Here is a 27,271-nt window from a genome sequence, read left to right as displayed (position 1 = left end):
TGATTTTGTTCACTTGTCGAATTTTAAATGCAGCGTGGGTGTCACAGAAATTTTGCAGTTCAGGGCAGCTAACTGGTATTGAGCAGTGGAAAGTGGCATTTTGATACTGTCTTGAAGGGCAAAGGAGAATTTCCGTAACAGAAGACCCAACATTTAGCCGCCTTTACCTTTTATGCAGAACTCAGCCAATTAGGATATTTGCCACAACCCTCTGCGCTTTCTCACAACATGGCATCCTGCAGTCAGATTATTAGACAAGATCATCATCTGTTGTGAAGTATAAAATACTTGTCTGAGTCCATGTCCACACGGAAACGAGTTTGTGTCTGCAAGTTTTTTTTTTTTTTTTTTTAAGCGTTAGTACCCGTCATGGAACCGGTGCTTTGGGGGCCTTAATACGATCATTTTTTAAACTGGGTCCCAAAGTGAATAAATCTTAGGCTGCCCTTGGGTTTCTGTGTTTACAACACATATGCAGATTCTGGAAGTGTCCTAACACCGCCAACATTAACAATAGTGGCTGTGTTACATACGTGCTTGAGTAGCTTTTAAAGCAAAATCTTCTGATTCTCTACTACATCTGTCAGCAACAAGTAGAGATGGGGAACAGTATATTCCACATGTTCTTGAATCCACCATGGATAACAAAAAGAAGGGCATCGGCTTCACATTCCCAGCCGTTGTTGTGCGTAGTTTTACATTGCATAGGCTTCTTATTATCAGATTTTGGTAACTTCCTGTGACAGCGTTTCAGCGTTTTTGTGTGAATATACACATTTCTTGAAACGATTTCTTGTTTATGTAGTTGGAGCCGCTCTAGTACGACAATAGACAGCCATTTTAAGAATAAATACTTTTGAGACATAAAAAAAAAAAAAAAAAAACACTACGGTGAGTCACTTAGCAATAAAAGGATACCGGTAATGTGGTAATACTGATACAATTACAGTTGTGCAAATGATGCAGAGTCCACCCATCCATTTTCTATAGCGCTTAGCCTCACTAGGTTCGCGGGCTGCTGGAGCCTATCCCAGCTATCTTCAGGCGGGAAGGGGGGTACACCCTGAACCGGTCGCCAGCCAATCGCAGGGCGCGTAGAAACAAACACACCTACGGGCAATCTTCAATCAACCTACCACGCATGTTTTTGGGATGTGGGAGGAAACCGGAGTGCCCGGAGAAAACCCACCCAGGCACCGGGAGAACATGCAAACTCCACACCGGCGGGGCTGGCATTCGAACCCCAGTCCCCAGAACTGTCAGACAGATGTGCTACCAAGTCGTCCACCGTGTCGGCTGATGCAGAGTCCATCCATCCATCCATCCATTTTCTGAGCCGCTTGTCCTCACTAGGGTCGCGGGCGTGCTGGAGCCTATCCCAGCTGTCATCGGGCAGGAGGCGGGGTACACCCTGAACTGGTTGCCAGCCAATCGCAGGGCACATAGAAACAAACAACCATTCGCACTCACAGTCATGCCTACGGGCAATTTAGAGTCTCCAATTAATGCATGTTTTTGGGATGTGGGAGGAAACTGGAGTGCCCGGAGAAAACCCACGCAGGCACGGGGAGAACATGCAAACTCCACACAGGCGAGGCCGGGGATTGAACACGGGTCCTCAGAACTGTGAGGCTGACGCTCTAACCAGTCGCCCACCGTGCCGCCTGATGCAGAGTCAATCTAGCAATTTAATGGGAAGAGGGAAGAAGCTGTTGGAATGTCTGCTGGTTTTAGTTTGCATTGTTTGATAGCGCCTACCTGAGGGAAGGAGCTGGAGGAGGTAGTGACCAGGATGTGGAGGGTCCAAGAGGAGTTTGCATTCTCTTGTCTTCGTTCTGGCAGCGTGCGAGTCCTCAAGGGTGGTTCGTGGCCTACCAATGATTTTTCCGGCATTCCTGATTGGCCGTTGCAGTCGGAGTTTGTCCATTTTTGTGGCAGCACCAAACCAGAACACGATGGATGAACACAGGACTGATTCGACGACTGCTGTGTAGAACTGCCTCAACAACTCCTGTGGCAGGCCGTGCTTCCTCAGAAGCCGCAGGAGGTACATCCCCTGCTGGGCCTTTTTGAGGATGGAGTTGATGTTGTTCAAAACAGTGGATACACTGAAACACATTTCCATTTGAATGTGGCCTAATTTATACCCTCAAAGATTCACCCCCACATTCCTGTCCTTACCATTACGACACAACAATGATTGAGGCAACTTTAAAACGCATTGTAAAAGAAGCTAAGGGCAACCTAAGCCCTGACCCTGTGACTGCGGCCTGTTTTTAGGTTCTTTAAGCAACTGGAAGAGAAACACCAGCAGAACGCCGTGATCGACAGCATCAGCGACATCGTTTGTAAGCACGCCGAATCCAACTTTGATCCTTACGTGACGTACTGCTCCAACGAGGTCTACCAGCAGAGAACCCTGCAGAGGCTGTTGTGAGTGACCGCACGGCGCACCCACACACACCTTTTATCTTATCTCCTGTGGCTTTCATTCAGAATGTACTACTCTCACACTTTGACCTTGGCAGTTTACTAAAGCTACTTTTTCCTCCTCCTCCTCATGGTGCAGATCCAAGAATCCTGTTTTTAAGGAGGTGTTGACCAGGATAGAGGGCCACCCCGACTGCAGGAACCTCCCCATGATCTCCTTCCTCATCCTGCCCATGCAGAGGGTCACACGCTTGCCCTTGCTCATGGACGTGAGTGCGTCTAAACTTTGGAATTACCAGACTTTAGCCCTTATGTAACAGTTGTTAGCATTTGGGGATTTGCTTCGAGTCGCTAACCACAAACTTTCAGTTCAGGTGACTTTATGCCGTCATGCCTTATCTTTTTCTTGTGCGCCACTTTCAGCCCCTTTATGTTGTTAGTGTTTCCCAAGAACCTTTGAGGTTTAGTCCACACAGAGGCCTCCAGATCCTGAGAAAGTTTAGTTTCACTTCAGTTTCTTCCCACAGCTGCTCTTGAGTTTCGACAGGCTATCAACCATTGATAAGGCGCTGTGTGCTTTGGTAGGCGCAATGAACTGATGATGTTTTTTTGTTTTGTTTTTGCATGTGCGTGCCCTGCCTCCTGCAGACTATTTGCCAGAAGACTCCTAAGGACTCGGCGCAGTATGAGGAGTGTAAGAAGGCTTTACATGCCGTCAGCAAGGTGAGTGGACAGGGGACAACATTCACGTTTGTCATATCTCTCACACTCACTCAGTTAAAAGCACAAGATCGGAGACCTCCACCAAGGCGAAACAGTTTTTCATTGATCAGTAACAAATTGTACAGCAAATACCCACCTCCATATATATACAGTATATAAATGCCTGAATTGAAACATTTACTAGAGATTTATACATTATTCACTGAGAACATTTATATATAAAAAAAATATAATTAAATACTACTAATAATAATAATAATAAGAATAGCAATAATAATGATTATCATCATCATAATCATTATCATAATCATCAACATTATTATAATCATGAGATTCATAATACATTTATAAATCGAGTTATTACATTTATTTGATTTATTCAGCATTACTCTGCCTACAACACTGGCATAGTAACAGCAGTTCAGAACATGTACAGAGAAATAAATCAATCCTATTGAAAATATTATTTGAAAAAAACTATTATTTGTTTATTTACAAAACTGAAATAATGATAATACAGAGGAATGGGCATACTAATCGATTACAGTAATCCCTTCTTTTTCGCAAGGGTTGGGTCCCAGACCACCCCGCAATAAGCGAAATCTGCAAAGTAGCGACCATATATTTTTGTTTGTTTTTTAAACCATATTTTAAAGCTGTATGAACTTTAGTAGACTTTTATAACCACACTCCCATTGACCTCTACCATACTCTTATAAACATTTTCTATCCTCTTAAACACCTTTTAAACTCCTAAAAATAACGTAATGCAGAATAGTACTGCACACTTTGTACATTTTATCCCTTGTAATATATGATTTAATTATTTTTATTTTGTTTTTGTAGTTTTAATGTTTTTGGCTAGGAAGCTTTTATTTTACCACAAAAAAATTACAGCATATTCATATAGCGGATTATGCGCTATATGAATATGAAAAGAAATCTGCAATGCACTGAATCCGCAATAGGTCAACCACAATATAGTGAGGGAACACTGTCATTTACTTGATTGCATTTATTGTAAAAATGAAAAAAGCTATGAAAAATCCTCTGGGCAGCATTATTTAGCTTAGTACAACACTGGCATGAAAACAGGAGTTCAGAACATACAAAAATAAATTCCTCAATCCAATAAAAGATTATTTAAAGAAAAAAAACTGGATTGATATTTTTTTTAAATGAGAATAAATAGGGATTAGCATAATTATCCAGTAATTAAAATAGATTGCTAAAAGAAACTATACATATACCTCATCTGTAAGGCATTCATATTTTCCTTAGTACAACACAGGCATTTTGTTTTCAGAACATTCAACTCCTCCACAAACACAAATTTTAAAACAATTTTAAACATTGATTAATGCTATAATGGAAAATTAGTCTAATACCTAATGGCATAATGCCTACTAATAAAAAAAAATTGTAGCAGTGCACTTTTTTACATACTCAAATATGCTACGCCTCTACATAAATCTGAGTTGATATTTTTTTTGTACTTTTTGAGGCTTCAAACAAAGAGACAAACTATGACGATGATCGTGGCTAATATCATATTTTATTAACATCTGTGTCTTTACGTTAAGGTGGTAAGGAAATGTAACGAGGGCGCACGCACCATGGAGAGAACTGAGATGATGTACACCATCAACTCCCAGCTGGACTTTAAGATCAAGGTAGCACGGTAGCATTATTTCTCATCACGTATTATTAAATATTTATCACATAGATGTTCTTTGACTAATTCAAAGTCCTGTCTCTCCCTGCAGCCTTTCCCGTTGGTCTCGTCGTCCCGGTGGATGGTGAAGCGAGGCGAGCTGACCGCCTTCGTGGAGGACAACGGCATCTTCCTCAAGCGGACGTCGCGGCAACAGGTCTACTTCTTCCTCTTCAACGACGTCCTCATCGTCACCCGGAAGAAGAGGTGAACACCCTGCGGAATTCAGCGTGGTGTGAGGTGGTGTTGAACATAACTCACTTTCTGCGACACTTTGAGGGCGGAAAATTTCAACCATTTGCTTCACACCACCTTGTCAACTAATACTACGTGGACACAAGGATTTGGACACCTTTAGAAGAAGTCCATCCGTCTATTTTCTATAGCGCTTGTCCTCATTAGGGTCACGGATGAGCTGGATCCTATCCATGCTGACTTTGGGCAAGAAGCGGGGTACAACCTGGATTGGTCGGCAGCCAATCGCGGGGCACATACTGTATAGACGAACAACCATTCACACCGAAGGACAATTTCGGGAAAGGGTGGGCAAACCTTTGTGCTTAAGCATCACACGTGATTTTTAAAAGTAAGTTAAAAAGTGTATAAAACTATTTAAAATGGTTTTTGAAATATATAATTATATTAAAGTAATTCTAAACATTGTAAGTAACAAATAATTTAATAAAACAAAAAACAATGTATTTGTACAATTATTTCACTTATATTTTATAATCTACAATAAATCAATTAACCCATTTTTCAATTAGATAAATTCATTTTAAAAAATAAATGTTTTTTAATTAACCGATTTTAGAAAGAAATGCTCATTTCATTTTTTTTAGGATTCTTGATAATGTAAATGCTCGGAGGGCGGGATTGAAGAATGAAGTAAGCTGTATGTGGCCATACTTTGCCCAACCCTGAAGCTACGTTTAAATTTTTTTTTCCAAGCAGCCGCGGCAGCCCCGTTTAAGGCCACTGAAGCCAAAATGGCATGGTTGTGAGACAACGCAGGGATGGGACAAGCAAATGTTACATGCTGTGTTTGCCGTGGATGCCCGGTGTGAGTTTTATTGGTAAAAAATGTTGCCACGGCAGTTACGGCGAGGATGAGAAACCTAGTCGGCCGGAATAGGATGAAGGCAATTAAACCTGACACTTGTACGTAATTGGGCGTATCAAAACTTGGATGACGCAGTAGGACAAGAAGCGTATATTTTCCTCCCATCTCACGGTCCTTAAGTTGTGTCACGTTTGGCAGTATGTGTCCCGACTGCGCTGACGCCGATTCTGGAGCCTGAACTGGCTCTGCCGGGGACACAAACCTGCTCCAAAGATACCTTGCGTCCACGTATAATCTGCGGAAAGCCTTGACAGAACTTGAGAAATGTGAGAGATCCTATCAGAACGCGATGGGCTGGAAGGGAACGTATTGGCATCTGTGGTAAAAGCAGACCGAACCGTAGTGTGCCTTTGACCTGTCGGGATGCAGCAGCCCCTGGCCCTCCTCCCGCGGCCCGTCACGGAGACCATGAAAAGTTAGAAAGACTTCAATATCGTGGAAAAGATGGCCAAAATCCCACAGCGCACTACGCATCGACAAAAGGGGCTGCTGAGAACATAGTGTAAACTTATGTACATGTTTTTAGAATGTGGGAGGAAGCCAGAGTAACCGGAAAAATAACGGGGCAAACACGGAAACTCCACACAGAAAGGCTGCTGCCAAGTCTCGAACCCCAAATCACCCATGAGTCAGTTCCCCTGTAAAGCTTCAGGTGTCTGAACCTATAGTGTCTCTACTTGCTAATAAGATGTTTGTTCTCAATGTTGTCAACATTTCTTGTTGTTGAGTCATCAAAACTATAACAGCAACTCTATTGTGAGGCTAAATACTACCTGGAAATGTGTGTATTTTTGTTCCCCTAAAAATCACTCTCACTGGCTGGCTCCCTGGAATCGATTGTCCCCAACTGGCCCACTCAAAATTCCTAAGAATCACAGAGACGGGTGGGGGAAAAAAAGAAACATTCCATGTGATGTTTTTCTGGGAATGGGACCTCGAAGAGGCAGACGGCTTTGCCGTGTGCAGTCCAGCTTGTGTTTGGAAGAAGACAAGGGAAATGGGCCCGTGAATCAGAGAAGCTGTTGCAATATTGGTTCGTTCTGCAGTGTCACGCTACTTGGCCATGTGCAGTCGATCAAAACAAAAACACAGCCGAAGTTCTGCTGGGTTGCAAACAACTACAGTATGATATCATAGCTTTTTGCAGGTAAACATGTTTTTTAGTTTCAAATTGTTACTAAGTAAGTGCGGGTAATTTTGGGAGTCTGAGTCAAGTGAATGGACTGCTGCCATGTCCACAGTGGATACAATTCTCAACCAGGTTTCCTCAAATTCACATTTCATTGTTTGGCAATGTGTCTTCTGCATGCGGCACATACACGGATCCGTTGCAATTGACAAGTGTAATTCGGCGGCTTGGTGATGAAGTGCTGCCTGCGCAAGTGAAAATGCAATGGATACAATCTAGGTAGCCAACCGTTCTTACACTGGCATACCCTGCAGTAGGAGGTAGGGTGAGGCTGAGACTTGGGGCCGTATTTTCGTGACCGGTGTAAATACAGTGCGGCGCAACTGTGAGCCAGGGTCTGGTTAGACCGGTCTTGGGAATTTTGTTTACAGCAGACTTCATTCGCAGCCAATCAAAATGGGTCCTCTCATTCCCTTTAAATGTGGTGCAATGACAGTCTTGACGGAGACATCTCTGTGTGGAAGAGGACGATGCACAATCCTAGCGATCCGTGCGTGAGTGGAGCATTGTCACTGCTCTTGGCTGGTGTGGCAGCAAACAAGGTTAGCACATACCCTTATTAAATACAGAATGAGCTGGTGATAACCCCTGGTGACTTAAATATGTCTGCGGACCTCTGTATCGGTCTGCCAGTGCCTCGATTAAATTCACCAAAATGGTGTTAGACCAGCGGTCTTCATTGCACCAAGATTTAGACGTGGTCTGAACAGGCGTAAGTTTAGATGGACTTTCTGCCACCAAATGGTCACTCCGCCGTGCGCATCTCCAAGGACACACCCTCGCTGTATCGGAATCCCCACCTTGGCACAGACTAGTCTGCCAAATTGACAAACACGTGCAGAGAGCCTTGGGCTTGCACCAAAACAAAATCCGCTGGCATTTGTGCCCAATATACGAAAATAGATCCCCAAAACAGGCTGATTTCAATGAGGTCCTAAAAAGAGGGTAAAAAGAGTACTTTAATTGTTGGTCCTTCAAGCTTTGGGAGAGAAGCACTTTTTTATTAAACTCCCCCGGAATTGTTTTAAATAAAATGGGGAAAATATGTATCACATGGGAAGTACGGTGGACTAGTGGTTATTAATTTTAAAACAACTTTTTGGGGTCATTGTTCCATCTGAGAATTCATCGATCGATTGCTCACCCAACAAGGCCAAATAACGGCTCAGTTTGAATATTTGTTGAAGTGAACAGATTCCTGGATCCTAAGTGGGAATATTTAGTGGAAAGCAGACCCTGTGTCAGATTTGGCTGTCACGCAGCAGGAAAGCGTTGAATTGCTGGACTGTGCGGGAACACTTACGTAACGGCAAAGGATCCACAGCAGCTGGCTTCTCTCTCATCTCCACTTCCCCCAACTGTTTTTTTTTTTTCTTCAATCTGGCATCTTTTAAACAGTCACTATTGTTATGGCGCGTTCTTCATGTCTTTTCCATCCTCGGGGATGCAACCTTGTGGGTTAGCCCATAATAATCACAATGCTGTGCCCTGGTTATTCTCTCCCTCTGTTTGTTTGACCATGTTGTAGTCTCAACACACTATTTGCCGAAAACGATTTGCCATTGTAAAAAGAATGCCACGAATAGGTTAAGCTGTTGTAGCTGCCTACGGTGGATACGTTGAGTCAAAAGTTTAAAATACATTTTGGTTTATAGATTGATTACATGATTTCTTTTGTAACCTGAATTGTTTATTTGTCATATGATTTTATTCCAGATTACAATAAGAGATTAAACTGCATCAATTTCAGTCATAAAAAAAACCCAACTGGAAATACTGCCGTGTTCTTGTCAATGCATTAATTCAATTGTTAAATATCACCTGAAATAATTTAATCTTCACATATTTTAGCATTAGATAAAAAAAATACATTAGAAATTCCATTAAAAAAACAAAAATGCCATTAAACAACAATATAAATTCATACTGTAAGTCAGTCAATGTCATGATGCAGATCAAAAATTTGGACTGACGAGTCCGGTCACATCCTATCCATTTTGTCAATGGTGGGGATTGATAGGGGTAGGCCACAGGGGGGCCAAGCAAAGTGTTGGGGGGGGCCTGCCCCAGCACCCTTGATTCCAGCAGGGATTATCTTTAGCCTCGGAGGCTCTACTGTATTAGATTAGGCCACTGAAATCGTTTCAACCCATTTTTATTCACCCACTCACACGGGAAAACTCACCACATAACTACGCAGGTTGTGCTCATGTTCAAATCCCCTCCAGCCACTGCCCACCCCCGCCATGCGAATAGCATTCCAGACATGTTACCTGCAGGGCTATCAATCCTGTAAACTGTGACAAGAAAGAAATACTGCAGTTGTGTGTAAGAATATTTAGGGCTGAGCAAGACATAGCGGAAATGCTTCTCTTCGGCACGCGCGGCCGCTTGTCATTAATCGAAGCGACGATGTGAGATAATACTTAAGTGGACTAGCCTGGACAGTTCAGGGTTGTGTGCAGTGCTTGAACAAACTTTGCTCCACACTAAAATGATAAAGCAAAGAGTATTTAAAGACAGATGAAGTGTGTTAGTGTTTAACTTGTACATTAATGAGCTTTTTTAGTTTCTTCCCCCTACTTTTTTGTAACTGACCATTGCTACCAAGTGAATTAAAGAAGGAAACACAAACCTGCAGAGTGAACCAAGTCATCGTCGTCCTAATCCAATAGGTTACGCATCTTCAAAAGTGATAAAATTACAAGGAAAAAGTAGTAATCTTACAATTGTAATTTTATGATCAGAAAAGTTGTATTTTTCCTCATAACTTTAGTCAGTTTTCCATGTTTCCTTTTGGTACAGTAGTAGTACAACTTTGTTCTTGTAACTCATCACTTTTTCCCCTGTAGTATTACAACTTTACTCTTGTAAAATGCTGAGTTTTTCCCATGACTTTATGCTATTTTTCCTTGAAAAAAGACTTTTTCCCCTCACAATATTAAAGACTTTCTTCATGAAATTGCCAAAAAAAAATAATTTGTTTTGTTTTCAGATTATAATTTTTTTTCATTGCAATTACAGTGGAACCACGCTATTTGCGTGGGCAGGGGCCCGAGCGCAATCGTAAATTGCAAAAAGCTGCAAATAACTGACGCTCCTTATAATTGCCATGGAAAAAAAAATGAAAAAAAGCGGTGCGAATAAGCGGGTGATTGTGCCTTAACTGTGCCTTAACTGGCTGCAGCTCAATTAACTGGCTGCCCCAGTTAATTGTTTAGTTGACGGCCTTACAACCCAGTGGTTTAAATATGCTACATGGGATGCTTAAATCATTACATTACTGTATACATCTGACTAAGAAAAGGTGCCCATGATCTTGGGGACGGAGTTACTGTGAGTACATATTACACAATAACTACTGGTTGCGTATACAGATGCTTGGGCGATAGGTTCCCCCAAAAATTCACCTATTCATGGAGAATAAGGGAATTTGAGAATGCCAAACAGTGACTATACGGGGGTCCACTCTATAAGGGGGCGTCAATTATTGACAGATTTTTTTATATACATGTCAAGAATAGGGATCGACTGTTAATTTGACAATTTTTCCCTTTTCACAACAGCGTACAAATAAATTAAACTTCACACCAAGCAAAAAAAAAAAACAACCTTTATGTCTACTTTCTTTAACCTGTTTACGGTCCCATTTTTCAAAAACGGATGCCAATACGAACGAACAAACAGTTTTTTAATCACGCTGCTGTTCAGGTCAGGGATGGTGTTACCTTAGGCATGTTGCTATTTGCAGTATGCTAATCAGTTTCCTCTCCATTCTGCCTCCCCTTTGGAGAAGTCCTAATTGTTTGGCGCAGTTGATTTGTGAACAATGGGTGAGTTAGAAGTGTGGTGGTGGTCTACAACAGGTGGTGTTGGTGAGCAACACTCAAAGCTTGTTGAGACCCTCCAGACCGTGACTGGATTCCTCGACCGGTCGCGACCCCCTCCACAGTCCGACAGTTGATGTTTTTAAGTAAGCGTTTGAAAACAGAAGCATTTACACGCCCTCCTGTTTGTTTTGGAGCGACCTATCATCAGGCTCGTGCGTGCTCCCTTAATGGACTCGCCAGCTCACGTGACGCCTCTTCCCCGTCCAGCAGCCCCGCCAGCTCGGCCGCCGATCCAGTCTCGAGTTGATAAAACCCACATGGGCTTGCCTTAAGCTCCTGTTCTCCAGCGCACTACGTAAACATGCTTCGCATGTAAGGTTGCACAATTGGCTCCAGATGTTTCCCACCGAGCGTGTGCGCTCGCCGACAAAAGCTTACACTCAGGGGACAGGGACTTGTGGGAAATACAGGCTAAAGAAATAGGCTAATTTTTATTTTAACGGCTGTAAAGTGGGACATATAATGTAGCTGCTGATTTATGAGCCCGTCTAGGTGACCATTATTAACTTCACGGTCTTTAGCCTCAGAGGGATTTTAAATGTTACAGGACTAAGAAACCTGAGCTTAATTTAATGTTTGGGTGAGAGGGGATTGAATAAAATAACCATCTGGAATTTCCGCCTTTTTCTATGTCGCTATTCTGGGCAGCGACACGGAAAAATTGGACACAGCAACTTTCTGCCTTCGGAGGTCGTATCAAAGCCGTAACAGAGGCCGGACGACGACTGCGTTTAAGCTAATTCTGCACATAACGGGGAAAGAATGTTGACTCAGTATGGAATTATGATGGAACAGGGGTGTGAAGTTTAACACCTGGCAATCACTTCTCTTGCCCAGTTTTCACTGTCTGACAAGTATTTTATACAGTAATTCTTGCATAGTTCCGGTCCTCAATTGACAAATTCATCTATTTGTGTTTTTTTTTTTGTTCTCTATCTGAAAGCCCTGTCCAGTAGGAAAGCAGTACATTGAAGTCAGGGAACTGTGTCGAAGTATACGTCACTAATTCACACTTTTGCGCATGACGTGTTATTAATTTCGTCTTCTTCCTGTCCCCAGTGAGGAGAGCTACTCTGTGATCGACTACGCCCTGAGGGATGAGATCTGGGTGGGCTCCTGCCAGCCCGAGGAGGTCAACCTGTCGCCCGTCCGCGCCACCGCCGGCATGCTGAGCTCACGGCAAGCCGGTGCCAACCACCTCTTCCGACTGCGTTTCCTTAGCAACCACTCCGGCGAAAAGGTGCCCATGATCTTGGGGACGGAGTTACTGTGAGTACATATTACACAATAACTACTGGTTGCGTATACAGATGCTTGTTGATAAATTAGAATGTCATGGAAATGTTCATTTCTGTTAAAAGTCAGAATCAAAAAAAAAAAAGAAAGAAACTCATTGATTCACTACAGAGTGAAATAGTTCCTAATTTGATGTTTTATAATGATGATTACAAAATTCACTATCTCAAGAAATTTGAATTTTGCACAACAAACTGAAATTTTTTTCCAATGTACAAATTAAATCGGAATGGGCCTTGGATCTTTCTACCATATTCTTATTTATTGAGATGCACCTATACATACAATGGAAACTCATTGACCAAAAACCCTTAAAGTTGCAAAAACACAGTTTCAAACAACCTCACATCATTTCAGCAAGCATCAAAGGATGAACCTTTGCACATTTTACTTTTTCTATGGCGTTTTTTTTTTGTGTGACACTTTTTTGCCAAAAGGCGCAACCTCAATTAGGGCTGTTCAGAGAAGACCGACGTAAGAAGAGATGAAGAAGATAGAAAGAAATTACGTTACCTTCCACATCGTCACTTGTTATCAAAGTTAGTGTTGAGTGCTACTGTCTATGTTTTACAGAGGTTATATTTGTATGACAGTTAAAAAGCAGATGCTCGAGGTCACACACACACACGCACACACACGTTCATACTGAGGGATTAATATGGTATGGTAATATGGTTAACTAATTTTTAGCGCTGCAACAACTAATCGAATAACTCAGAAAGTTACAAGAAAAATCTGAGGTGAAATCTCTGCCTCGAAGCGATTATTTTTCCACACTGACTAATGTTACTGCAGACACAAGCACCGCGCCATGTCAAAATAAGTTCGCAGCGAGCCAGGATGAAAGAGTGCGTTACAGAGAATGTCTAAAGTTTGGGATCACTTCACATTTTAAAAAGAAGAAAACAGTACAATGTTTCTAACATACATGTGTCTGACTAACATACCACAGCAGCACATGTACGATTGCCACCAAAACAAAGTATCGATGTTAGCTCAAGTAATATAGCCTACCACCGCTAGTTAGAACGCATTGTAAGCCCCCCGCAAGTGGTCAAGGATAGACACAGCCGCCGGTGCACTTTCAATTCGCTTTATTGAACAAACGGTCACAAAATATACACGTAAAAACTGGCTAACTAACAGTTAGTCAATTTAAAGCTAGCGGCTAACATGAGCGCGTAAAAGCCAACTCTACACTCTCATTCGCTGACTCCCACATCACTGACTAGGCCAGGCCACACCTTTTAAAGCCACACACACACTCAAAGTCACATAATATAGTGTGGAACGTGAGGATGGTCACCCCAAAGGGACAACAAACATACCCGCACCGCACTTGCACATTTGATTGTTTAATAATGCAAAATAAATTTGTATCCGATTACTTGATGGGATACTCGGTAGAATAATCTATTTTAAAAATCTTTGCTAGCTGCAGCCTTACTAATTTTACACTTGATAATAGAATAGATAATCGAAATATAAAATATGCCTGTACAATTAATATGGACTTTATGATGGCAACAATTTGACTCTGGAGGAGATTGGGGGGAAAAAAACAAAAACATTTTCCATGATTTCAATGGGGAAAAATAGTTTAGTGTTCAACCTCTGTGGGTATACTGTGTTTACATGGAGCAATCAATTTTGCTTCATTCACAGCCAACATTCAACAAACAGCATTTTTCAATCAGTCTGAAAGCGTATTTCTGTAGAAACTAATATAACGAACAACTCTCTTTTGGCCCATTTTGGGTTCGCAGGGATATTTTGTTACACCTCCATTGTCGCGGCACGACATTCACCTTTTACTACCTCTTGCTAATGGGACCTCGGAAATGAAGTTTATTAGGTTGCTCAGTCATTTTGTCTTCGCTCGTACTATGAGGCGAACCGGCTGCCCCAGTTAATTGTTTAGTTGACGGCCTTACAACCCAGTGGTTTAAATATGCTACATGGGATGCTTAAATCATTACATTACTGTATACATCTGACTAAGAAGTTATTTTATTTGGATTACAGTTTTATTTCTGTGAGGAAACACTTTGCCCGAACCACCAGTTCCATCTCCCTTTTGTACAGTAAGAGTGAAGCGGGATTGTTTGGACGTATTACGTAACGCACACATAAACAAAGGGGATCTGTCATATATTTGGCTTCGAACGGGGTTTTTTTTTGTTCCAGCCCGCATTTGAGAATGAACAGTTGCACTTGGTTGTACACGCTTGGCAACTTATTTCTCATGAGAATATTGTAGGATTTCCTACTAAAAGTGATTAGTTTTTATTTTTGATGAATGTTATGAAAATAAATCCTCTCTATTTGCCAAGTATGTCAAAAATACACAAGGAATTTGTCTCTCGTCCACCTGAAATGATAAACAATTTTGCTCATTGAAATAATAGAAATTCATAGTCTCCAATCATTTTTTAACTATAGAGGAAATGTTTTAAGTAATGTCAATAGTAAAATGTAAAAAGTGATAGACACCTTTCGTGCCTGGGAAGAGAGTCTCGTCACATAAAGAATACATAAATGTTCAACTACTACTTCTTACTCAGTTTTAAAACTTCCTAGTACAGAAGCTGGCCCTAGTTGCTATCTTTAAAAAAAAAAAAAAAAAAAAAAGTGTATTTTTTTTCCCTATAGAGCAGCTGAGACTGCTGATGTTAGCTTTTAGCTTTTTGACAAAGTAACTGAAGAGGTACTCGTAAGTGTGTGGGGCCCACAGAGGAGGGGGGTATTGTGATGAGCATGACAAGTGTTGGCCATGTCTACATGAGGGGTTACTGCCCCCTCTGTGCACTGTGCGTTGTGATGGTAAACCCCCTTATCCTTTGATAGCTTGGCGTTTGGGGGCCTTGGCTGGGATACCACAGTGTGTGTGCACTGTAGTACTCTGGCAAGTGTCCATTCTTACAGTGGTTGCATAGCAGCGTCCCATTGTTTAATGAGCTATTTCCCACGATCGCCACCGCCACCCCCACCCACGCACGCACGCACACACACACATGCGCGCTGGTTTACTCCCCCCAAACCGGTCTTGATCATCTCGTGTCTGGGCCATCTTTTTGTTTTTTAGTCAGAAAATAGCTTCCACTTCCGAAGTCCATTCTTCCCTAATTAGTGACTCAATCCCACGTGACACATGAAAGTGGTCACCTATTAGTCAGTCTAATTAGACTGCAATGAACTTTTAAAGATCATCGAGATATGTAGACCTTAAAGTTGATTTCTATCTTTTGAAGATGTGTTTTATGACTGACTTACACAAATCAATAAATAAACCTGGATAGGTGGGTAGGTAGGTACAGTGTGTAGCTCAGTAGAGAGATTTATAGATGGATCTGTGGGTGGTTGGATGGCTGGATAAATAGATACATACAGTGGGCGGGAAAAGTGTACACACTCCTGTTGAAATGCCTGGTTTTTGTAATGTTAAAAAATGAGACCAAGCTAAATTATTTCATAAGAACTCATTTTCCCCACGTATGTTTGGGAGACTTTGTTATGATCTGATGAAATTATGGTAAATTTTTTGGCCGTAATTCCAAAAGGTTTGTTTGGCGCAAACACAACACTGCTCGGAAAAACACCATGCCTGCAGTTACGCATGGTGATGGCAGCTTCATGCTTTGAGGCTTTTTTTCCTTCAGCTGGAAGTGGGGCCTTAGTCAAGGTGGAAGGAATTATGAACAGTTCCAAATATAAGTCAGTGTTTGCACGAGGCTTCATCGAGCAAGCAAGCAGCCCGCGACCCTAGTGGGCTGCTTGGGTGGATGGATGGTTGTACAGGTTATAGGCTAGATTATTGATGAAAAAAGTTTTTAAATGCTTTATCTTGGTCTCATTTTTGTTTCTATATCACAAAAACCTGGTATTTGAACAAGGGTGTGTCGACCTTTCATATCCACTGTCGATAAGGGACTCATTTGAGCACTTGTGCAAATGGTTGTGTGTGACCTCGATTGCATGTTGCATAATAATTATGAACAGTGTCATCAGAATTTCCCCTCAGGGAATTGTTCACCTGTAATTAATAGTAGCTTTACCATAAAGCATTAATTGGTTATTATTGTGTGTTAATTACAAAGTGATTGTCTCATAATAACAAATGCAAATGGAACAGCTGCCGTCACAAAACATTCAACTGTACTGGACAGTACATGGAATGTGAAGTCATATCGCATCAAGCTTAACTGTCATACAGTACAAGTATTGAAAAAATAAGAAGTTATGATAAAACTTGACAGAGTTCCGAACATTCAGAGGGGTGATATGTACTGAGCAGCCAGGACAGAGACATACTGTATGTCCCGCTTTCTTACTACAACCCCAACTCCAATGAAGTTGGGACGTTGTGTTAAACATAAATAAAAACAGAATACAATGATTTGCAATTCATGTTCAACCTATATTTAATTGAATACACTACAAAGACAAGATATTTAATGTTCAAACTGATAAACTTGATTGTTTTTAGGAAATAATCATTAATTTAGAATTTTATGGCTGCAACACGTTCCAAAAAAGCTAGGACCGCTCGGCCACAACAACTGTGAGCAAGAAAAGAGCCATCCAACAAGGAAGGAGACAACGCGTTGTTGTTGGTACTTTTGAGAAACTTACACCACAACAATGCACCTTGTTAAATGAATACCTCTCTGACAGAGAGAATAAAGTAAATAATTGAACATTTGAAACAGCTTAAACAACGCACCTCCAAAGTGGAGCAAAGGCCAATGTGACATTTCACACATTCTAAGCAAATGTCTGTTTGAGAGTGTGAAAATGAGCTTTTTTTGTTGTTGGCTTCTCTTCTCACCTGACAACCTGACCTGACTCTTCGAGGACAGTGACTCACAGTGGGCATATTCTCTAACACAGCGTTCCCCAACCACTCGCTCCATGGGGAATTTGCCATATAGAGACTGAAAAGATTTTTTTTTTTTTTTTTTTTTTTTTTTTTAAATCATCAGAGCCTGAAAGAAGTTTGATTTTGAAAGTCAGGTACATCCACCTGTGCCTCTGTACAAATGTCAAACCGCTCATCTTGGTCACTTGATATGGTAAAAAGTAAGCCTACAAGCTAGCAAAAATTAGTAAAAAACATCTTTGGAGAACATTTTTGGAAAAGGTCAACTAACGAGACAGAAGAAGAGCATACAACTTCAAAGTAAAAGAAAGTTGCATTCAAGAGACCATATCAGCAGTCCTAATTGTCATGTTTGTCACACCTGGTGATTCTCACACACCAAGCCTACACTGCGTAATATGTGGCGAAAATGACACATTCAAAACTGCCAAAAATGCTCAGAATATCGTGCTACCATTTCCAATACCCTATCTTTGTGAAGCGTAGTTGTTTGGACAAAAGTATAGTAGCCCCTCATTTATCACATAGGTCGCGATACAAAATCTGCCAAGCAGTAACCATATATGAATTTTATTACTTATATACCCTTTTTATATTGTAAAGCTTCATGCATAATACCAATACAAAACATGCATGTGAGGCACAGGTAATATTTTTGTTGTCACCATCCTCACGGTCTACACTGTCGTATCTGTGACTTTGAATGTGTGTGGCTTTAAAAAGGCAGGATCTGGCCTGGTGAGTGACATGGGTGTGCCCTCAGTTGTGGCCATGCATCTAGTGTATGAAACCTCTTGTTACGCGTTTATTTTGTTACCGATTGTTCAATAAAGCGATTGAAAGTGGTGCCTGTGTCTACCCTTGACCACCTATGGAGTGATTACAATTTGTTCCCTCTAGCGGAGGTAGGTAATGTTAAATTAGCCAACGATGTTTACTTTACGGTAGATGTGCTGTTGTGTAAGCCAGTTTTGCTTTTGCAGTAGACACATTGCACTTTCTATTTTTAAGTGTGAAATGATTCCAAACTTTGGAAAGTCTCCATCTTTTCCACATTCCTGCTGGCTCGTCCTTATTGCCGTGTGTGTCTGCAGTAACAAAATCGCAATATCGCTAAAAATGCAAGACGTACAAATGGATAAGTGTCAGTAACAAACAAGTGTAGCAATTTGTTTTGATTTGTTTCAATGCCATTCCATAAAAATATTGCTGTTAAGTGAAACCGATTCATGGCGCAAAAAATGTTATGGACTTCTACTCTACACAGACTGAGTGACAATAGTGCGAGTATGGTTTATTAGATCTGCCATTGTTGTCTAGCCTCTGTGCTCTTTTGTTTTGGTGTCGTGCACACGTTAGTGTAACCCCCATTCTCTGGTCAGTGCATAACTCCGTCCCCAGGCTGAAACAGAGACACTGTCACACACAAGCATGTAGCAAAATAGCCCCAGTTGTTAGTCAGACGTCCAAGCTCCAATACACAACAGTAGCGGTTATGCAACAGGCTGCATCAGGGGAAGGCGTCGTTCGCTACTGTTGCAACCATCTTGGTTTTTCACCGCCATATGATTCCACTTACTGTCTGTTACGTTTGTGATTTTTCCACTTGGAGGGAGTGAGCACGGATCAAGGAAGAACCTGTTCAATTTCGGTATGCATCTGGGTAAAAGCACATGTGGTTCCAATGAGTTATGGTTTAGTTAGACACTATAAATAAATCTGTACTTCTATTTCAATGAACAGTTCTAAACAAGAACTGCGTGATTCTTCTAGTGAAGGACAGTAGATGCACAAAAGCCATTTGTTAATACAGATATAAGGCGACCATTTTTGCAAGCCACCCTAACACAAGCTCTTTTAAGTTCTGGGTCACCGACAACATCTGGAGCATTTATGATGTCCCATTCAAAACTAGACCAGTTTGAAAAGTCAGCCCCTGAACCTGGTTTCACTTCACAACATGAATTTTGGTAGCCATGTCTATCATGAGAAGACGTGCAAAAAAACAAAGCCTCAAGAACCTATGCCTGAAAAGAAACAAGTAGCATGCCATTTTGGTTTAAAGTGACCATTTTTAAGTCACTCTGTCCATTTCCGTGTCTCCTCAACGTGAGTGATTGGATGGACCAGTAGGGAGGTGGAGCCAGTGCATCCAAGGACAGTGGGAAATGCGAGTGAGCGAGCTTGTGTTTGGAGGCGAAAGACCCGCACAGCACGGTGACAACTGGAAAAAATAAATATCAATGACATCATCGATTAATTGACATCCATTTGACCATCATCACCTCAGCGTCAATTGTGAAAACTCTGCAGTCATTCAACCACTAATACAGTATATGCTGAAATACTGATGATCTGTGGTGGTAGTGGAATTGTTCTGTCACAAATAGATGTACAAAGATACATTAGTTGTAAAAAATATATATACAATTTTCAGACTAATTAAGTGGATTTGGATAATTCGCTGGCGCACACCTGATATATTCTACACCCTACTATTATTCAGAACGCAACTGCGTTCAGAATTATTCAGCATTGGTGGAGGTCTGCGCACATTTTGGATTTTGGTCAACTTGGCGCTCTGCTCTGGTTCAAATCCCAAAAAAGAAGGCTCGCTGATGAGAATCATCACCGGCGCTCCGTGCATGGGAGTTTCCCTTCACGCCGAGAGACATCATGTTTTTGTCAAGTGTTGGAAAATGCATTTTGACCCTTGCTTTGGGTTGTCGAACTGTTGTGAGGGTTAGGCAAACACGCTGATAGTAGGGAACAGAGAGGAGGAAGGAAGGATAGAAGACTGTCATCGCTCTTTATCTGACCGGGAAAGAGGCTGCGCAGAGCACAAACAGGAGTGTAAGATCCACTGACAATTGATTTATGACGTTCCAAATTCTCTCGCCCTTTAACCATTCACCTAACCAGCCTTGCACCTGTTTGCATGTAAACACACACACACACACACACTCTATGGTATGTACGTTCCACAGATAACCATTAAAGTGCCTGTCAAACACATGCTCTCCATCCATACTCCACGATGATGCATTCACTGCCCCCCCCCCGCCCCTCCCCAAAAAAAATTGTTCAGCTGCGTCCCAATGGCATATGTGAGCATGTGTCGCTATCACTTCACTGACTAGCAACTGCCTTTGCCGACTGTTTATGGACATCAAGTTACATTTACGACGCATTTGTTGATTCTTCTAGGACGTCCCGTTTCTTAGGTCGTAGCCTCCCTGAAGCTGATGGGTAATGAGTCACAAAGCCGCCATCTCGTGATAAGTACTTGAAGCAGCGAGTGACATTGCTAAAGTTTAAAGCATGTGTTGATTTGAGTCACACTAGTAGTCCACTAGTCCACCTAAGATACACAAGTGGTGGGTCACCTAACCTACAGCATCATTTATCACGATCCCGCTCTGTACTTGTATGTCACTTAGCAACTTGAAATTTGGTAGGCATGAGCAGATTCGCAAAAACAGTCTCAAGTGCCTACATCTGAAAAGAGACAGGAAGTGTGGCATTTTGGTTTGAAGTGTCCATTTTGGAGTCATTTTGGCCATTTCAAGGGGTCCTTAACAGAGACCTACAGATTTTGTCCAATTGCTCCCAAATCTGAGCCATGTATACAAGGTAGGTTCAACATGGCTAAATTGTGAAACATTTGAGTTTTTATTTTGTGCTTGTGGGCGGAGCATGGGTTTCAAGTTTGATGGCTCCCCATAAAAATTTTAACTCAACTCCACAAGGTCAGAAATTCACCAAACGCCGCGTGTGATGAAGGAGTGATATTTTTTACGCTTATATGACAAGGAATGTAAAAATTGCCCGTACAGTTACAGGTTTTATGATGGTGACAGGTTTAGCCTTGAACAGATTATTTCCTATGGAAAAAAAAATAAATAAATAGGGATCTGAATAGGAACAAATCAATAGTGTTTAAACTCAGAGGTTGTATTTGATTTAGTTTGGGTTCTAGGAAGGAACCAATATTCAAATTCAGTCACAACACTTGAGTTTTTCTAGATAGGATCAAAAGGCAAAGTGTACAATTGGAAAACAACAATGCAGGCTGACTCGGAGGATTTGCATGTGTGAGAGAGCAAGCATTACTTCAATCAGCATGTTCCAGAAAACAGTCATGCTCATTTATCCCTTAAAATCCTCTCACTCATGAGATCCTAACCCCTCAGTGGGAAGTGGGAACAGGTGAAAAGGAGAGATAAAGTTACGTGGACACTGACCTGCGTGACTCCGCCCATCGTGTGTGTGTGTGTGTGTTTTTTCTTCCCACGGATCAGACGAGAGCGTGTGTGCTCTGTGGCCTCCTGAGACTTTGCCTTTGTGCTACTTCTGTTCAACTTGTCGGCCTGACAACACACCTCCCATTATCTCAAAACCTGCTGAGCCGCTCAAATCCACTCAATGAGGCCCATTCGGCTGTACCTCTCAATGCTCCCCACACGCTCTCACTGGACACTTTATTAGGTATACCTGTACCATCTAATACTGGAATATAATCTGTTATTAAAGATATAATGCCCATTTTTTAATAACAGGTGTTATTGTCGTTGTGTGGTTCTAATATGCTTCATCTGCAGGAAGCTAAAATAGGTCTCCAAAATATTAGATACACCCAGAAGTATGACGCATGACAAAATAGAATAAGAAGCTTTGTTCCGTTTGTACTGCGTTTCTCAAGAGGTGGGTTGTGGCTAGCTTGTCAAAAATGAATAAATATTTGAACAAGATTTTAAATCATCCATCCATCCATTATCTGTACCGCTCTAGCCTCACAATGGTCGCGGGCGTGCTGGAGCCTATCCCAGCTATCTTCGGGCAAGAGGCGGGTACACGCTGAACTGGTCGCCAGCCAATCGCAGGGCACATGTAAACAAACAACCATTCGCGCACACATTCACACCTAAGGGTAATTTAGAGTCTTTAATTAACCTACCATACATGTTTTTGAGATGTGGGAGGAAACCGGAATGCCCGGAGAAAACCCACGCAGGCACGGGGAGAACATGCAAACGCCACACAGGCGGGGCCGGGATCTGAACCCCGGTCCTGAGAACTGTGAGGCCATTGTGCTAACCACTCGTCCACCGATTTTAAATCAGTTTTATGAAATTTGTGCAATTGTTACTTACTTTTAATGTATTTTTTATTAATGCAGTCACAGTATCATGTACATATATACTATACATATATATACACAGTGGGGCAAAAAAGTATTTAGATCGAGGGAGATTAGCAATGATTTTGTAGGTCTTCCAGTTTCTAATAATTGCTCCCACAGTTGATTTCTTCATACCAAGGTTCTTACCTATTGCAGATTCAGTCTTCCCAGCCAGGTGCAGGGCTACAATTTGGTTTCTGGTGTCTGGATCTAGGCCATAGTGGAGTTTGGAGTGTGACTGGTTGAGGTTGTGGACAGGTGTCTTTTATACTGATAATGAGTTCAAACAGGTGCCATTAATACAGGTGACGAGTGGAGGACAGAGGAGCCTCTTAAAGAAGAAGTTACAGGTCTGTGAGAGCCACAAATCTTGCTTGTTTGTAGGTGACCAGATACTTATTTTCCACTATAATTTGCCAATTAATTCATTACAAATCAGACAGTGATTTTCTGGATTTTTTTTCTCATTTTGTCTCTCATAGGTGAGGTATACCTATGATGAAAATTACAGGCCTCTCTCATCTTTTTAAGTGGGAGAAATTGCACAATTGGTGGCTGACTAAATACTTTTTTTTGCACCACTGTATATATATATTTTTTCATTGTGTTTATTGAACATACACAGAAAACAAAACAATCAACACAAGATAAAATTGTGACGAATGCAAAAACAAAACAAAACAAAAAAAAAATATATATATATTATATAGATAATATATATATATTATATATGTAATATATATATATATATATAATATACATATATATAATATATATATGTAATATATATTATATATATATATATATAATATACATATATATAATATATATAATATACATATATATTATATATATATATATATACATATATATATATACATTTATATATATAATATATATATTATATATAATATACCGCTTTTTTTTTTTTTTTTTTTGTTTTTAAATCACAAAACTTTTAATGCATGGCTGATTTTTGTTGGTTTATTTTTTTATTCATATATTTTTACCTTTTCTTTTGAATTTGCATTTTTCTTTTTATTTTATTTTACATTAAAGTAGGTCACATTGACCCGTGAAACAAACGTAGCAGGACGGTTGAAGTGGGTCAAAAATGATGAACTTGATCTATTGTTGTGTCCAGTTGACTAATTGTTTCAAAGTTGACACAAAAATTGCTTTTTTGTGTGTTTTTAGGAACGAACGTGCTCGGTGGATCAGCGCCTTGGGCCACAACGTCAACAAAGACAAGAGTCAGGACAGGACCAGTAAGACAATTGCGCCCCCGTGTGGCCGTTGGCCAAAACGCACGTGTTTACATGTTGTGTCCAAAAGGGGTCTTTATGAATAAAGTGTGTGGTGGTGTTGTTGTCGTTGCTGTCGTTGAAGACGCCATGCAGGTGGAGGTTATCAGAACGTACACAGCCAAGCAGCCGGATGAGTTGTCACTGCAGGTTGCTGACGTTGTGCTCGTCTCACAGACTGTAGAGGATGGTAAGAAACTACACTATAGTAATAATATTTGTATTTGTGTGTCTGATACAATTGTCATCCTAAACAATGCCCCCCCCCCCCCCCAATTGGGATCCACGGCAATGAGACTTTCATGTTCACAGAACAAGATGTGTTGATTATTAAAGAGACACAAATACAGTAGAACCTCCAACTTGTTAGGATTCAAAAACTGTTTCTCCCATTGGAAACAAATGAAATAATCTGAAATGAACTTTTCCAGGGTCAAACTGGCCATCATAAAACCTTTAACTGTACAGGCAATATTTGAATAATTTGGCTGGTTGATTGGTAGGTAGGTTGTGCCATTAAGTAATTGGTACGTTGGCTCATTAGGTGGGTAGGTAGGTTGGTAGGTAGACAAATAAGTAGGTAGGTAGATTAATTTATTAGGTTGGTTCATTTGGTAGATGAATGTACTATTAGGTAGGTACTGCAGGTGCGGGTAAATTAGGTAGGTGTAGGTAGGTTAATTAGGAAAATAGGGAGGCAAGTAGGTCGGTAATAGGCAGGTTTTATTTGGTAGATTAGTTTGGTATGTAAATTGGTACGAACATACATAAAGTAGGCAGATTAGGTAGGAAGGTTATTAATTGGGAGGTAAAGTAGGTTATTAGTTCGGTAAATAAGAAAGTAAGTAGGTTGGTAGCGTATAGTTTCATCTGGTAGATTGATTCATGTAGATTAGGTTACTAGGTTAAATGGTAAATATGTACTGTATGGAAATAGATGAGGTAGCTAGGTGAATTGATTAGGTAGGTAGGCAGGTAGATTAACTAGGGAAGCAAGCAGATTAGGTAGGTTGATTAATTGGGTAAGTAGGTAGGTAGACAGGTTGATTAGTTAGGTAGGTAAATTGTTAAGTACGTATGTAGGTAGGTTGATTCATTAGGTAGGCAAGTAGGTTAATTAGTTCGGTAAATTCTAGGTAGGTAGATAAATGTTTACAGATACAGTTAAGTAAGTAGATTCATTAGGTGGGTAGGGAAATTAGGTAGGTAGATTACGTAGGTGGATAGAGTAATTTGGTAGATAGGTGAGTACATTAGGTAGGTATGTAAGTATGTTGATTCATGAGGTATGTGGGTAAATTGATTAGGTTGGTAGGTAGGCAGATTAATAAAATAAACGTAATTAATTAGGTAGGGTAGCGGGTAGTTTAGATGGGGAAGTAGGGAGAGCAGATCATAGCGTTGATTCATTCAGGGTGTATATTTTTTTTAGGTAGGTAGGTTAGTAACTTAGCATGGTATGTTGATTCACTAGGTAGGTAGGTTGATGAGGACTTTTGGAGTAAGTGTTGCAAAAATGCTTTTGAAAAGCAAAAGGCACAGATGTTGATCCTTTGACGCTCACTGAACTGAGGTCTCCCTCTGTCGTTCTGCCAGGTTGGCACGAGGGCGAGCGTCTGCGTGACGGTGAGCGCGGCTGGTTCCTGGCAGAGTGCGCCGAGCCGATCACGTGTCAGGCCACCATCGAGCGCAACATGCAGAGGATGGACCGCCTGCAGGGTTTGGAGACCAACGTGTGACGTGAACTCATGACATTAGTCCTTGGTGCCCGTAAATAACCAAGAGGACATAGGATGGCTGATATCTCATGAATAACTCTTAGATCTTTGCAAAGGTGTCATCAACTCGATGCCTTCAAGGTCTCCTGAAAAAACAGAACTTAAAATACACATACACTATCAGCGCAAAAAGTATTGGGACACCAGGGCATTACAGCCTCCCTCAAATATGAACCTCCAGGTAATTACTGAAATTACCTCAGTTCATAGAAACAGACAACGAGTTAGCTGTTAATGCTTGAACTCTGTTGCTAGGCAAAACAGCAGCACTGACTGAGTCATGTAAACAGATGTGTGGAGTCTGACCATGTGTTGGAAATGAGTTCCCCGCACTGTAGTAAAGATGATCAGTGGGTTATATGGTAGCTCCACAATGTTGTGTGCGTCCATGTTGAGCTATGTAATCTACAAGTTCCTCCCCCTGCCATTTTGCTGCATTTCTCCATAAATACTCATACATTATATTGTTATGCAGCGATAGTGACCGAGTCCTCGTGCAAATGGGAAAAGTCTGCAATGCCTCCTCTCCTTTAAAAATGTTTAGAATTGCCGGTAGATGCCACAAGATTGTGGCAAAGCTCTACTTTTGTCTAAATAAAGCTTTTGAACTGACTAGTAGTAGTTCCTCGGCACCAAGATGGCGGCAAAGCACTACTTTTATCTAAATGAAGCTCCACAATTCACTTCAATATAGTTCCTTGGCAGCAAGATGAACAAAATCAGCGAGTAGTTGAGTTTTTGGTATAATGGAGGATAGGTCCCCCAAAGCCCAAAAAATAAATAAAATCCGCAAATAGCTGAATTTGCGAATGCCCAAGCACAAATATAGCTCACTGTGTACCACTAATATTGCGTCATAGGATCAATTAAGTCAATAATTGATTATGAGGTGTGTTTCAATACTTTTGTCTGTAGGTCATGTTGTAAGGAGGTAATTATGAAGGGGAAAATGCTATTTGTTAAAAGCTGAAGGCACTTTTTAAAATAAGACACATCCTGTCACCAAATGCATACACACACCCCCACACATTGACAGACTCACACCCTCCGGGTGACGCATGAACTTGTGTGATGCTGCTCTCACAACAAACGAGGACATCTGTCGTGACCGTGAGGGTCTGGCTAAGGTGAAATCCTTGGCACTCAAACCCCCAAGATTTCTACTTCTGAGCATGAACTTCATTAACTCAGTTAATTCAGTTGTGTACTATATGTAAATATGTCGTCTCAAATTTGTATGTTTTCTAAATACGATACAATGTAGAAACTTGCTTATTCGGCGTCCAAATTTTGGAAACATTTTCTCATTCAATAGCATGAGCTCTTTGGACTTCTAGTGTAAATTCCCCAAAAGAAATATTGGCAGAATTTTTTATACCGTTCTTTGGATTTGGTGTTTTAGACTGTACAGGTGTACCTAATGAAGTGTCCAGTGATTCTATGTCACATCAAGCATAAATAATAAAAGCTCAATTGTTGACCTATTGAGGATATGACTTATTGATCACCAAGCAGACACGCAACTTCTCAGCTTTGTTGTACAGCGGAACAACTTTTGACCTGAGGTATGTGCTTCCAAGCGGCAAATATTCCACAGAGGTCGCGTTGCCTCACCTGTACAACTCTACATGAGAAAAGACGATGGGCCTCATTCACTATTAAGAAAATTACATTATATCGCACAGCCCTGGTTTGCGTACAGTATATGAGGATGTTATGGCAACGGACTATGTAAGGACCTGAAAAAGTAGGGTATTGAGCTT

The 27,271-nt window shown here is 41.1% G+C and overlaps 2 protein-coding genes across 4 annotated transcripts in view; one reads left to right on the top strand and one right to left on the bottom strand.

The window, feature by feature from the left end:
- LOC133482776 (rho guanine nucleotide exchange factor 26-like) overlaps positions 1-26,993 on the top strand; it is a 38,277-nt gene extending 11,284 nt beyond the window's left edge. For both annotated transcript variants that reach the window (XM_061783294.1, XM_061783293.1), the window contains 9 exons: positions 2,281-2,433; positions 2,570-2,699; positions 3,079-3,153; positions 4,737-4,826; positions 4,920-5,074; positions 12,129-12,338; positions 23,624-23,694; positions 23,816-23,920; positions 25,327-26,993. In XM_061783294.1, the coding sequence (XP_061639278.1) occupies positions 2,281-2,433; positions 2,570-2,699; positions 3,079-3,153; positions 4,737-4,826; positions 4,920-5,074; positions 12,129-12,338; positions 23,624-23,694; positions 23,816-23,920; positions 25,327-25,469 (1,132 nt within the window). In that variant the 3' untranslated portion in view covers positions 25,470-26,993. The remainder of the gene's footprint in view (positions 1-2,280; positions 2,434-2,569; positions 2,700-3,078; positions 3,154-4,736; positions 4,827-4,919; positions 5,075-12,128; positions 12,339-23,623; positions 23,695-23,815; positions 23,921-25,326) is intronic.
- The window catches only part of dhx36 (DEAH (Asp-Glu-Ala-His) box polypeptide 36), a 45,802-nt gene continuing 23,476 nt past the window's right edge, over positions 4,946-27,271 (bottom strand). Inside the window, exon 27 of one of the 2 annotated variants that reach the window (XM_061783292.1) lies at positions 4,946-5,083. The gene's annotated coding sequence lies outside the window, so the exon portion shown is untranslated. Of the gene's footprint in view, positions 5,084-24,436; positions 25,443-27,271 lie in introns of those variants that run through there. The other variant, XM_061783291.1, reaches the window with a different exon arrangement.

The sequence above is a fragment of the Phyllopteryx taeniolatus genome, chromosome 8, assembly GCF_024500385.1.
Source record: "Phyllopteryx taeniolatus isolate TA_2022b chromosome 8, UOR_Ptae_1.2, whole genome shotgun sequence".
NCBI lineage: Eukaryota > Metazoa > Chordata > Actinopteri > Syngnathiformes > Syngnathidae > Phyllopteryx > Phyllopteryx taeniolatus.
The sequence above is the reverse complement of the archived record's forward strand: the minus strand, read 5'-3'. Positions and strand labels throughout refer to the sequence as shown.